A 13,742-nucleotide genomic window follows, 5' to 3' on the forward strand; every position below is an offset into this window, starting at 1 on the left:
CTTGTCTGAGCGAATGAGCGGGTCTTCTAGAATACCCTGGAGCCGTGGGAAAATCTGAAAGAATACGCCCATTGGCTACAAATCCAAATATGATTGGTTCATACTTTGGAAATTCATGTTGAAAATTGGGGGTAGCACTGGGCACATTGCTGGGCCCAGAGGGCGTCCTGTCATTGAACATCAAAATTTGATTGGCAGATGATTCTGTCACTAATGCTTGTTATAAATCAGATGTGTGGTCTTTCAACAAAAGGCTAGCAGTATCTGTAGTGCTGGCCCCAGCAAGCTGAAATCACTGTGCGGTGTTTAAGTGGCTTTTTTGATGTCGGATATTTACATTTATTCATTTGGCAGACGCTTTTATCCAAAGCAACTTACATAGGTTACAGTTGTTTTACAATGTTATCCATTTATACAGCTGGATATTTACTGAGGCAACTGTGGGTTAAGTACCTTGCCCAAGGGTACAGCAGCAGCGCCCCAGCAGGGATTGAACCGGCAACCTTTCATTTACGAGGCCTGCTCCTTAACCACTATGCTACACTGCTACCCGTTCAACCTCAACAAAACTAATCATAAGCAATTTTGTGGACATTACACTAATGAAACTGACAACTAAATACTCAATAAAGACATTTTACACACACTTGATTTTATTTTTTATAGGGCCAGCAGAGAAGGCCCTGCTGGCCCTGACGGCCCACCACTGTCCATTCAGAAAAATGTTCTCTTTTCGACCAGTCTGAGTTATAGCCTACGTTGTAAATCCTTTTTTTCTTTGACGCTGCTGATTTTATTTTGTCGTCCTCCTTGTCCGTCTCTCCCTCCATTTCACAAAACCGACAAAATAAATAGAAATTTAAAAAAATAATAATAACGTTACCTCTAGCTAGCAACTGAACTCACGGTGGGGTCGTGGATGTGCATGCGCAGACCGACAGCCTGGGCAGTTGCTAGGCAATAAGGTAAGCTTTCGTATTTCCGCTACCAATCAAATAAAAGTATAGACATGGCCAATCGTCGCTGTGTTTTACCCGTTTTTACCCGTTTACGGGCACAGGATTGGATGTATAAACATAACCAGGAAGAAAACGGAATAGCAGTAGAAGGAAACCAAATGAGGTTTTATTTGAGACTATTGAATTCTAAATTAGAAGTACATTTTCGCAAAAAAAAAAAAAAAAACGGGCCAATTCGTGTCCCGGGAAAGATTATTAATTTCCCGGAACAGTCGCTCAAGAAAAAGGACAATCCGGGCAAAACCGGGACAGGTGGCAACCCTAGTTAAAGCTCAAGAAAATCCACTGTTAAAAACTCCCGAGATGGTCTCAGTTCGATTCGTTTCAGAGGGGTGTGAGTTCGTTTGGAGTGTTCACATATGCGCAAAAAATGCTGACTAATCGCTCTGAGTTCATTTTGAGGGCTGAAAGGGACCAAGTGTGAAAACACCCTAAGTTATATTTCATTATTGTCATTTTAGCTGACACTCTTATCCAGAGCGACTTAAGGCGGTTAGTTTTTTTTTCCCCACAATGTTATCCATATTTACTTTATTTACACCATGGGACGTGTTCCCACTGCACCTTTAAGGCAGTGGTCCGGGCGAAGACGCTACCTGCTCGATATGCTGAAAGGCTAGGACCCACCCGAGTGTACAGAGCTACATGGGTACGTTCAACATAGGCAGCTTCGGTTCAGTTCGAAAGACCGTAAGCAAAACTAGATTATTAACATTTTAAATATTAAAATAGCCCTCAAGAAAACACAGTGGCGTTTTATAATTCGCGCATTGTGAATAATGTTGGAATCATTGGTGCAGTGATAAATATGAAGCGGCTGTGACGTCAGTGGTCAGAGAGCATTTGGAACAGAAAGTTGTAGTGGATTGATACAATAAAATACGGACATGTGAAGTGTTTAAGAACCTTATTTATTAAGCATAACGTGACATAGCCTAGCCATACTTAGGGTTGCAGCCTCTAACAAAGATAAACATTTCATGTCAAAAATATGTCACAGTGGTCTCTGCCCGCTGTAAAATATTGATCTATTTTAATGTATAACACAATGTTGGCCTATTAAAGTATTAAAATCAGCCATTATAGTTTTAAATTAAAATGCTTTATTGAGCAGCATTATTTTTCGTTGAGAAAGAGTAGCGATGAACTCAAGAATGTAACTGTAGCGGAGCTTAAATAGTATCTTTTGTGAGTCCTGCGTAAAGCCAGAAGGGTAGCAGGTAGCAGAGTGGTTTTAGTGGTAACGTCGCTCCCTGACTTGGTTAACTAGCGTCGTTTGCCCGGACGGCTAGGGGAAAACTGCCTTTAGCTCAACTGGTGACGACACTGGCTATCAGGGTTTGGGTGAGCATCGAGAGCATTAGTGTGAAACGCGCTCGCAGACAGACCCAGCGCACGTCCATTACACAACGTGTAAACTCGCAATCATGGATTTTTCTGATTTATTTATGAACAGAGCAGTTACCCAAGCATTTTTCTTTCAGCACTGTAAGTTGAGAACTAGCAACATACCACTGCGCAGGTATGTTGACCTCTCACTTTGCAATAGGATATCTAACAGTTATTAGTTGAGACCAGAGAGCAAAGATGTAGAAAGCCACACCTTTGAGGATCTGCCAACAAACTTAGTAGCTGACTTGCTAAGCAGGTGGATAGGTCAGCTGACCAAACAGAAAATGTCTTCGATCTAGTTGGTATTGCAGTCTATGGCTGAATGTGCAAACAACTAGCTATTTAAGAAGTCATAGTAACCACCTGAACTGTGTACACAGTTTTGCACAGGCATCCTCTCTCCAGCACACTCTACAAATTGTCCCTAGTGGGTTACTTTACGCGTGTTCATGTCTAGATCCAAATTGCAGTATATTTCGAGGACGTCTGAAAACTCCGTCTAATCACTCATTTGGGGGAAACGGGACGTTTCATGTCATTTCAGATCGGAGCGCAACATTTCACTCACGTAAACGAAAGGATTCCATATTTTCAGAACGGGCGTTACCTCAGCCCTATACTTACGGTGTAGTTAGCAAGGGTAGCTTAGTTTCAGCAGAAGTAACCGAACGAATCGCTTGGAAGCGTGGCATACCTCTAAACTGGACAGACAGACCAGCTATCTGGATTGATTTTTAATCTAAATCACACTAGTGGCACCGAGTAGTCAAACAACCAATCCTGTGCAAGCCACTTGTTGCGTAGCCAGCTAAATGCTAAGCAACCGCAAGTTTGTAAAAAAAAAAAAAGAAAAAGAAAAGAAACAAACAACAAAGTCGTAGCTTGCTCAACAGCTTCCTGACTATTTCTGAAACAAGTAATTAATGCGTGACCCTCTGGCTGACTACAGGCTGTTTTAATCCATGTCTCCAGTTAAAATATTTTACATATAGGTAACTGGTATTTCAAATTCCTTCCGAATGTATTAGACTGAATTAGCATTAGCTAGCTAGCCAGTGTTTTTTTTTCTGTTTCTGTGCTGTTTTTGTTGTTAGTTGACCAGTCGTTTCTAGATTATCTTGATAAATTACGATACTGTGATATCTATAAAGTATTACAATTTGTTGTTTCCCCAACAGTCGTCACCATTGTGTACGTGGTAAAAATGTCGACCATCAAAGAGCAAGCAGCGATAAGAAAGGTAAATGCATTCCTCCAAGAATGGGACCAGGGCAACAACATCGTGCGTAGTCGCATGCTTGCTGCCTTCTTGAGACAGAATGTGGGCAAGACCTGTCCTGAGCTGGAGACGGAGTTTGCGCAGGTGGCTAGTCTGTTTTTGGCCCGGCTCACTTCTTGGATTAGACTTACGTATCCTTTACTTTCTTTGATGCCTTTTAAATTTTAGGGTTAAACTTATGTAATGAGGTGGCAGTGTTTAAGCATCAGAAGAATACGGACTTTCCTTTACAAGACACTTTCCAGATACATGTCAGGTACATATTTAGGACTTCAGCTTAAAGCCGTTGGTGTGTTCCTGTCTGCATCAAGCAAGTAAGCAGAAAGTCTGTCACCATCTGTACTTGGGCCACTTAAATTCAAAATTTATATGCTTATAAATGTATATGATCTGTTGTCATGGTCTTATGTTCCACCTTTATGTCAACCCCTAGTACCTGAGCACTAAATTGGTTTTCTTGCTTGACTTCTCTCTTCATAGTAGTTGCCTGGTTGATATGACCAATTGGAAATTGTATTAAGGCCCACATACACTGATTCAGAGATCACCATGGATGTTGATGATTTTAGTTTGTGTTCTGCCCCCTCTGTACAAAACCTTGGAATGATTTGTGACTCTGCCCTATTTTTTGATGTTCACATAATAAAATGTGACTAAGGTTTATAAGGTTTATTATCTAAAATATTGTTTGGTTGAGACCTGAAACACTGATTACCTCTAGTAATTACTTATTGTCTTGCCTTTTTGTTACAGCTTCCTCTGTGGTGTTACTGGTGTGGTTTTAAAATTCTTGAAAAATGTCCAAAATTCAACAGCTTTGGATTCTCATACACACCCGAGCTAGAGGGGTCACATTACCACTATACTACACTGGCTCCCTGTCAAGTTCATGATCGATTACAGGGTTTTGCTCCTGACTTGTAAGACTAAATGGGCTGGTCCCTGAATCTAACAGACAGGGTGGGCACATACATTCCCACTCGCTAACTCCAGTTTGCCGATTCCAGTCTTCTTGTACAGTGTAAAACAGGATTTTGCTCCTGGGGGAGACAAGGGATTCTTTCGTGTTGCTAGATTTGAATCGTTCCTGTATGTTTTTATGATTTTATTATTTTTCTTCTTTCAGCAATTTATTGTTTGTATTTCATTGTTGCTTTTGCAGGTGTTATCTTGTTCTGTGTACTGTTTTCACATATCTGTTTTTGTTTTGCTCTCTTGTACAGCTTAGGACTAGTGCTTCGAGTGTCAGAACAGGACTTTATGAAAAATAATTATTCTTAATAATATTGTTATTTAGAAACTGTATTTTCCAGTTGATATTAACCCTTTGTTTCCTCTCTTTTTTCCTGTAGTCATCGTTACATGATTGAGTTCCTTGAAGTTGGAGGGGTTCTAACTTTATTGGAAATCTTGGGACAGAAAGAAACAAGAGATGAAGACAAAACCGAGGCCCTATACCTGTTACAGATGATCTCCAATGCTGGGCAGAAATTCAAAGAATTCATCTGTGAAAGCCATGATATTCACAAAGATCCTTATGTCTCAAATGGTAGCAAAATATCATTCAAATATATTTCAGAATTCTTAACAAGTCCCTCACACAGTATAGGTTTTATGGTCATTCAACTCAATACAATGTTGGAAAATGTCTTTGCATGTGGAAAATGTAGCGTTGACTCTGGGACTGTGTGCCTCATAGGGCTGAGAGTCATAGCAGAGTGCTTGGTCAAGTCAAAGGCGGAACATTCCCAGGAAACAGCCCGCATCTTGCTGGAGTCCTTGGCCCATGACAATCCCAAATACCATAGGCAGGTGTACAAAAGCCTAATTGCCCTACTGCCCTGCAGCTCCCCTAAGGCTCAGCAGCTTGTTCTGCAGACACTACGCATTGTGCAGGTAAATTCATTATCACTCCCTTCTTTTATTAAAGCTTTAAGCTAAATGTTGATTGTTACATAAAATAAAACATTCTGTAAACTGTTGGGGTATTGCAACAACTATTGTATGTGGCTATAGAAAGGTTTGGAAACTGTATATTCACTGTTGGTTTCTGTCTGTTTGACACTTGTGGGAAATCACATTTTACTATGCTAATGTCTCGCAGGAAATTGTGAAGACAGCACACCCATCGATTGTTGAGCCTTTGTTGAATTTGTTGAAGTCATCACACCTTGAAGTGCAATATGAGGGTGAATACAGCACAATGTCTGTTCTTTTTGTATAATTATTTGAAATGGCTGAAATAAACTGTCTACACGTTCTTAGTTTAGCCAATAATATTCAAAGTGTTTTTATCTTAAGAAATGTAAGTTTATGATTAGCTGCACCATACTTTCGTTGTTGATACTACTTTAAAACTATAGAACTATAAAACTATAACTGTCTAGATTTTCATTATTTTTCAGCATTTTTGTTTATCTGTGTATTTTCAATGTGCCTCTGGTTTCTTCCTCCAGCTCTTGAGTTGATCAAAGATTTGACGCAGTATGAAGTCAGAGACTCTTTGCTAAAAGGCTTGGTGGCTTTGCTTAAACCTACAATGGAGGGCATTCAGAGACATGAGATCCTAGAAGGTGGTCTTCTTAATGTCTTCCTTATCAAAGCTTTCATGTTGTCAGGTTGCATATGATTCATGTAAATGCAGTAGCAACTTCTAAACAGTTTATCCTGTTTCGGTGTTTCCTGCAGATATAATGACAATGACCCAGAGGTCTGGAATTACAAACATGTTTATTCAATCTTACATCATCTACAAAGTTTCATTTTGTTTTCATTCTTTTTTTTTGCCCATTTCTCCTTTGCTGCAATCCTATTTTAGGAATCACCAGTTGTGTATTAGGTTTGTCTTACCATGACAAATACTGCATTTGCTCAGGAACACTGGAGTGAGATGAATGTGGTCCTGTGATACATTCACAAACATCCAACAGCTGTTTTTCCACAGTAGAAGTCACACAGCACACCTTGCATGTCAACTCAGGACAGGTAGCAAGATTAAAAGTTAGGCCTTAACATTGCTGATCCAGCAAGCTGTGTTAAATGCATTGCTAGCTGTCCAACTTGTGAGCCACTTGGAAGTCTTCTGGATTAGGTAGCTTTATTAGGTAGTACTACTCAATTAGGTAGTATTAAGACCATGCATTTTATTTTTTTAAATGTGCACACTTGCTTCTGATGAACAGGAGCTGTTTAGAACTCTGTACAAAACTTTCACATGGTGGTTTGAACTGTTGAGTGCTAGGATTTGTAGCTTTGTGTATGTATTTAAAGTAGGTATTGGTCTTAAAATTTACAAAAAGTGCACTTTTGGCAAGTACACATTTCCACACAGACAGTGAATGATTAGTGACATTGTTGAAATATACTGCCATTGTGGGGGAAAAATGCCTTAAGGAAAGTCAGTGTAGTCATAAGATTCACAACCTTAAAAAATTACCACCAATATCCAGCCTGCAGGTTTATACTACCACACTTTTGTATCATCACAGTTTCTTTACCGGTGAGATTTTGTCAGTGTAAAAGCTTGAAGTGCCAACAAGTTGTTATCTTCCATGCGGGTGGGGGTAGGCCACAGTTGGGGGAACCGAGATGTAGGCTGATGTAATGAAAATGAAAGAGGTCCACGCTTCTGTGAGTGAGTTCTGAGCGTCTGTTCTCATTACACAACTAAATTCTAAGCACCAACATTGTTACCAGTTGAGCTAAAGGCTCCTAGTTGCATGACAACAGTGCTAGCTAACAAAGTCTCAGGGAATGACATAATCTCTGAAAGCACTCTGCTACCTGCTACCTTACCGGTTTTATTGCAGGGCTCACACAAACTACTGCTGTCATTTCTGCTACGTTGAATCTGTGGATTTTGAGTCGTGAAATAGGACGATTCTAAATGGGTCAAGAAAAGGGCCATGATCCTTCTGTTCTTACAGTTGTGGGGAGCTCATTCCACCACGTGGAGGCAAGGGTAGAGAAGGGGTGTAAACAAGATGAGGCGACCCTTAGAAAAATGGCCATTCTAATTGGTTGAAACAATACAGTCCCCAATATAGTCATGGGGATGCGTCCCTGCTGCTTAATCCTTGGAATTTTGACTGCCTCAGTACTTGCTGTGGTGATTTTTTTTTTTTTTTGCAATCAATAAGCCGTTAGATAGCATTGCCGGCTGTGCCGCAGAGCCCACATCTGGATTAGAGTCTGAGCTGTGCCATTTACAGGCAACACTTGACAGTAAACAAACATTCCTAAATGTTCCTAAGTGTTATTAATGTCTTTGTGTATGCACAGCAGTTCCTCTCAGATCACCATTTTCTTTCCATTTAAATGAAAACTGTTCTTTCCATTTAAATGAAAAAGTGAATCTGAAAGAATTTACTTTACTTAATCCACTGAATTTTGCAAATTGCTACATTTATAACCAGAAATGCTTTGATAACTGATTGACTGTTGATCATCTGATCTGATACAGAAATGACGACAATGACGGTATCATTGCCGGTGTGTGTGCAACAAGCAGCTGCAGCTAAAGCTATAAGGTAAACCTACGCAGTGGAAGGAAAATTAACCATGTTCATTGGATTTGTTCTTGTTTGATTGTTTAGTTGGAATGAGTTTTACATACATGATTTGGTCATGTTTTTTTTTATTATGCTCCTTCAGCTTGATAGCCAGTATCAGAATAATAAAAAGATAAAAACAATCAAACATATGGCAGTTTATATGTTTACATATGGCAGTTATATGTTGATATGTTTGTTGTGTACATGAACAGAGTCTTATCTAAGGAGAGCCCAGAGCTGTCTCAGGACCTGCTTTCCCTCCAAGTGGTACACCATTTGCTCTATGCCATGGGTAACCAGGAGCACACAGACACCCAGCGACAGGCCAGCATGGCCCTGGAGGTGCCCCCTCCCCCTCCACACACACACACACACACACACACACACACACACACACACACACACACAGACATCCAGCCAGACAATTCATAGAATAGAAAAGAATGAATTTCATTGCTCTGAAAGGGAAACTTCTACATACATAGTACATATAGTATAGAAGAGAGTAAACTTTATTGTCCCAGAAGGGAAACATATCCCGGACATATAATCAAGGGCTGTTGCTTCCACATACAATCACATCCAGTAAGGTTAAAATAAATGAATAAATATAACTATAACAGGTTTTAAATATAATAAAGTCATGTTTTTATAAAAATATGATTGTATTATGTACAATATGTCTGGAGATGCCTGATGAACTTAACGATTGTTGAAACACGCAGGGAGGAGGTTTTATTGTTATCCACTGTGCTCTGTGTTTACTATGACTGCGTTTGCTCACATTCAGGGGGTGAAATAGCTGTAGCTTTTTTGGTGATGCTTTGTGTACACATTAGGTCACTTCTGAACAAGACTGTGACCAGAGATGTTGTTAGGCCTGACAAATGACTTGTAAGCTGGGCTACACCAAAGTCAATTGAGTTACTGAGGTCATGTATTTAAGATTACTTTGCCAAAATTACTTTTGTGTTTAATATTCAGAGTTCATGGCAAGAATTTATTCTAATCTATTTCTGACATACTGTTGCTGAGGAGGCATTGGCAAATTCAAATTAAAGATCAATCAACAACTCGTAACACCTGAGGCGCAGCAATTTCATTTTGAAGAAAAAACAGTCTGCACAAAGTGTTCCCAGAAATGCACTGATGAAACACTGTATTGGACCGATGAGGTATTAGCAAAGAAATCGTCACTTTTACTTCTGTGCACCTCCCACCACATGCCATGCTATAAGCAGAATCAACTTTTTCCTTGTCTCTCTTTTCATAGTCTTTCATTCTCCATTGCAGCATTTTGTCCACATGTGCCCCGTTGTAGAGGAACATGTACGTAAAGTAATGGGAGCCACTCTATTTGATGTGTTCAAGGTGAGATCATCTTCAGTTTTTGAAAGTTTCCCTTTAAACAGTGATGATAAGTGAGGTCAGTGAATGTAGAGTTTAGCATTAACTGGTTCTGAAATCCTTTTTTTAGGAGCTTTTTGACATTGGCTACTGCACATATGGGACTTAACAGCACTATGATGTCCTTGCAATAGCCATTTCGTTTGTCTGAGAAGTGTTATATTTCACAGCCTCCTAAAAATCCTTCCAATACAGCTTGGCAGAGTATTTAGACCCTTTCACTGTTTGCACACTTTGTGTGACAGGCTTAATCTAAAATGGATTAAATGTATTCTTTTGGCCATCAGTCTATACACAATTACCCATAAAGACAAAGCGAAAACTTTTTTACTTCGTAGTACTTTGGCAGCAATCACAGCTTTGAGCCTTCTTGGGTAAATCTCTACAAGCTTTGCGCACCTGGATTTGGGCAGTTTCTCCCATTCTTCCCAGCAGGTCCTCTCAAGCTGAATCAGATTGGAGGGGGAGTTTCTGTGAACTGCCATCTTCAGGTCTCTCTACAGATGTTCTATGGGGTTCAAGTCCAGACTTTAGCTGAGCCAATCAAGGACATTCAGAGACTCCCAAAGCCACTCCAGTGTTTTCTTGGCTATATGCTTTGAGTTGTTGTAGTGCTGAAAGGTGAATCTTCACCCCAGTCTGAGGTTGTGTGCACTCTGGAGCAGATTTTCTTCAAGGATCTCTGTATTTGGCCGCATTCATCCTTCCCTCAGTTCTGATCAGTCTCCCCATCCCTGCCACTGAGAAGCACCCCCATAGCATGATGCTGCCACCACCATGCTTCACCATAGGGATGGTATTAGCCAGGTGGTGAGCAGTATGCTTTTTTTGCCAGACGTACCACTTGGAGTTCAGCCCAAAGAGTTCAGTTTTGTCTTATCAGGCCAGATAATCTTTTTCCTCATGCCCTCAGAGTCCTTTAACTGATGTTTGACAAACTCCAGATGGGCTGTCTTGCCACTCTTCCATAAAGGCCTGATTGATGGAATGCTTCTGAGATGGCTGTCCTTCTGGCAGGTTCTCCCATCTCTGCAGAGGGCTTTTGAAGCTCTGTTAGAGTGGCCATTGGGCTGTGCTATAACACAACAAAGTGTGCAAAGAGTGATGGGGTCTGAATACTTTCTGAAAACACTGTACATTTCTCTAAATGCACACAGTATTTATTGATAATCTTGTTTCGACAATGTGTTACCAACAGTCCCGGAAACCATGTCATAAAGTAAATATTTATAATTTATTTAAAAGGATAATTTATTAAATGTATTTATTTTGTGTAAATATTTATACATTTAAATATACTAATGATTAAGTACAGTATAAAAATTCAGTGTTGTGGTGCCCAAAATGAGAATTGTGGAACTGCAGCACACAGAGACCAGAAAGATGCCAACCACAGCCTTTGGACATGTTTATTTAGCGAGTGAGAAAGTGCACACACGGGATAAAATACATAAATTTTCAGTTCCCACTCATGAATTTGCTGAATGAAACAAAAAAAAAAAGAAAAAGACAACCACACACAAAAAACCTGTTTAGGCTTTTTATGCTGCAGCTTTTTCTCTCTCTTGTTCTCCCTTTCTACCTCCCTGTAAATCAGGATATTGTACCACAAAACAATTGATAGGAGCATTTTGGTAAATGTCGTAAATGCATTGTTATAAACATCATGAACCTGGGACTGTGTGTATATTTTTGACATAAATAAAATACATTTTAGCCTGTTGAATGTATTTATTTCTTGATGAAGATCCTGCTGTAATGAAAATGGGGCAAGTAATCAGGTAATGTTTAATTTTATTTCTGATTATTTTAAGCACAATGCTGAGGCTTTGTACATGAAGATTGATGATATTCAAGCAGATTCCCTGTTATCAAACAGAGTGGACATCTCCAAAGGTAAATACATCCAGTTGGGCACCATTTCTAGAACTACAAATTCTGGACCTCCTATTTTTTGTATTTGAATGCCTACTTTTGCTTTCGGTGAGTAAATTATATTAATATTTGGATTTTGATTCAGTGTGGATTTTAGAGGCAAAAGCAGGTGTCTGTGCCTCCTTTACCCCTAACTCTACCACTTGGGAAGACCCTGTAGGATCAGTCTGTGACTAGGCAACTATATTTGTTCAATCTAATTTTTTTCTTTTTCACTCACCCTTTGTGATGTACTTACCTTTGAAATTACACATAGGTCTGTGCAGTACTACAAATGCATTCTTCACGTGTAAATAATGTTTTGTTTACTCTCCCTTTTCCTTTCAGTTCTTGAAGAATCTTGTGATTGAAGTCCTTTTCTTATTTTGTGAGAATTGTGCATGCTATAAAAGTTATTGCTGTCTTATAAATTGAATTCAAGCTAAGGGGATCTGTAAACAATGTCCCTTTTTATCAGAAAACAATCTGTTCAATCATTTTTGTCAAGCTCAATATTCTGTGTTTATACAGCAATAGTCATGTATTAAATTGTTTAACGGTAAATCAGGCGCATTGAAGGAAAGTCTAGATACACAGTAAAATACAACTTTTTAAACAATTTTTTAAACATTTTTTTAAACAATTTTAAACAAGTACTACTGTTCAGTACTTTGAAGATATTTGCATTGCATTTTAATTTTGATGTGACTGACTGTGTGAGTGAATATGTGGAAATAAATGTATATATATTTTACACAACATGTCACATAACAGTTAAGTGTTACTGTTTACCATATAGTTCTGAATAACTTGTGCAATTGCACACAGTGCCACAGTGCTCACATAATATTATGCTGTCATACAAGAAGTTGCATTTTAATTTAGTTTAACTGGAGAGTTTTAATATGGCTCTAAATAAGAAGAGTCCAAACCTGAGTAAAAGTTGGATACAAACTTGTCGCTCCTTGTGTAGGTGCCCTAATCGCACTATGCCTCTACAAATGTCCATGCACCCAGACAGAACTAGACAGCTGGCCCTATTTTTGGGCTACGGAGCATTGAGAAGTGAGGTGACAAATACTATCACTGTTACCCATTGAAAAGTCGCAGAAAGTCATTTTATACTTGGAGGTGTTTAGCAGTATCATGTGTTTAGTTTGGTAGGCTTTCTTTAGCTGCTGAAGAATGTACATTTTGAAAGTCTGTGTTCAAAAAAGAATCTCTGATATTTATTTCAGCTGTCCATCCTTTCAGAGCAAAATTCTGTTTGCCCAAATCAAAATGCTCTTCAGATGGTTGAGGGAGAAAAAATGTTCAGGGAAGAGTAGTAACAGAAATTGTGAAAGCCCATCAATTTTGTAAAGTGCCTAGTTGTGATGAAAGGAATAAAACTTTCAGACATACTGTAGTTACATCTCCCTGTTCCTTCTTGTGATAACAATGGATTCTCTTCTTAAGCCAAAACAAACAAACAAAAAATACAAACTTGTGTGTATTAAGCCATTTATATCAACATTCAATTATTATGCTAATTCAATGCTGGAGTCTGTGCATCTCCTCCAGGAGTCTCTTTGATAGTATTATATACATTTTTAGTTGCAGAGATTCAGAGCATGAACATAATCCACATAAAAATGTGCAGTTTGCAGATTTAAAAGGAAAATCATTAAGGATCCTGACCCATTCTGGGGAAAAATGTTTATCAGACCTGGGTTTTAAGGCAATTCAACTCAATACAAAGATGATACTTGATACTTATAAACATGCAGCTTTTTTCCAAAACATAATTAAGAGCTGATATTTAGAATTAAAATGTATACAAGTTAGTTATGTTTCATAGTTGTATTCCTGGTGAAAGAGATAAAATTAGAGACTGTTTCATGGAATAAAACTATGAGATATGATTATGTTGGCTTGAAAAGTTTGCTGACTGTTCTTATGTTTTTTTTATTATTATTCCATCAGTTTTCTCTATGTATCTCTTACAGCTTTTCAGGTACACTTACAAAACTTTGCAAAACTTTCAGCTATTGTGGCATTCAGAAACAGGCATTACTCTCACACTTTCAACCTTAACCGCATGCTCTCACGCTGCCTTATGAAATCTCAGGCCAGATCTGTTTACAGATCTTTTGGTAAAAGGAGAACTGAACTAGCAAGCAAGATAATTGGCTAGTA

At 38.9% G+C, this 13,742-nt stretch overlaps 1 protein-coding gene across 1 annotated transcript; it reads left to right on the forward strand.

Annotated features, from left to right (window-relative positions):
* Positions 1-3,284: 3,284 nt before the first annotated feature.
* armh1 (armadillo like helical domain containing 1) lies at positions 3,285-12,040 on the forward strand. Its single transcript, XM_036522818.1, has 12 exons — positions 3,285-3,403; positions 3,590-3,821; positions 3,936-4,004; positions 5,043-5,208; positions 5,389-5,586; positions 5,795-5,879; positions 6,147-6,266; positions 8,153-8,219; positions 8,456-8,585; positions 9,537-9,614; positions 11,465-11,546; positions 11,913-12,040. The coding sequence occupies exons 2-12, from the start codon at positions 3,616-3,618 to the stop codon at positions 11,933-11,935; spliced, it is 1,224 nt and encodes a 407-aa protein (XP_036378711.1). The 5' UTR covers positions 3,285-3,403; positions 3,590-3,615; the 3' UTR covers positions 11,936-12,040.
* The last annotated feature ends 1,702 nt before the right edge of the window (positions 12,041-13,742 follow it).

The sequence above is a fragment of the Megalops cyprinoides genome, chromosome 2, assembly GCF_013368585.1.
Source record: "Megalops cyprinoides isolate fMegCyp1 chromosome 2, fMegCyp1.pri, whole genome shotgun sequence".
Lineage (NCBI taxonomy): Eukaryota > Metazoa > Chordata > Actinopteri > Elopiformes > Megalopidae > Megalops > Megalops cyprinoides.

Bases quoted from the DNA above. Each gene is read 5' to 3' on its own strand.
- armh1 (XM_036522818.1), top strand. From the start codon at position 3,616: ATGTCGACCATCAAAGAGCAAGCAGCGATAAGAAAGGTAAATGCATTC. The intron at 6,267-8,152 runs GTCTTCTTAATG...GATCTGATACAG, and splicing joins ACATGAGATCCTAGAAGGTG to AAATGACGACAATGACGGTA. The intron at 8,586-9,536 runs GTGCCCCCTCCC...TCTCCATTGCAG, and splicing joins AGGCCAGCATGGCCCTGGAG to CATTTTGTCCACATGTGCCC.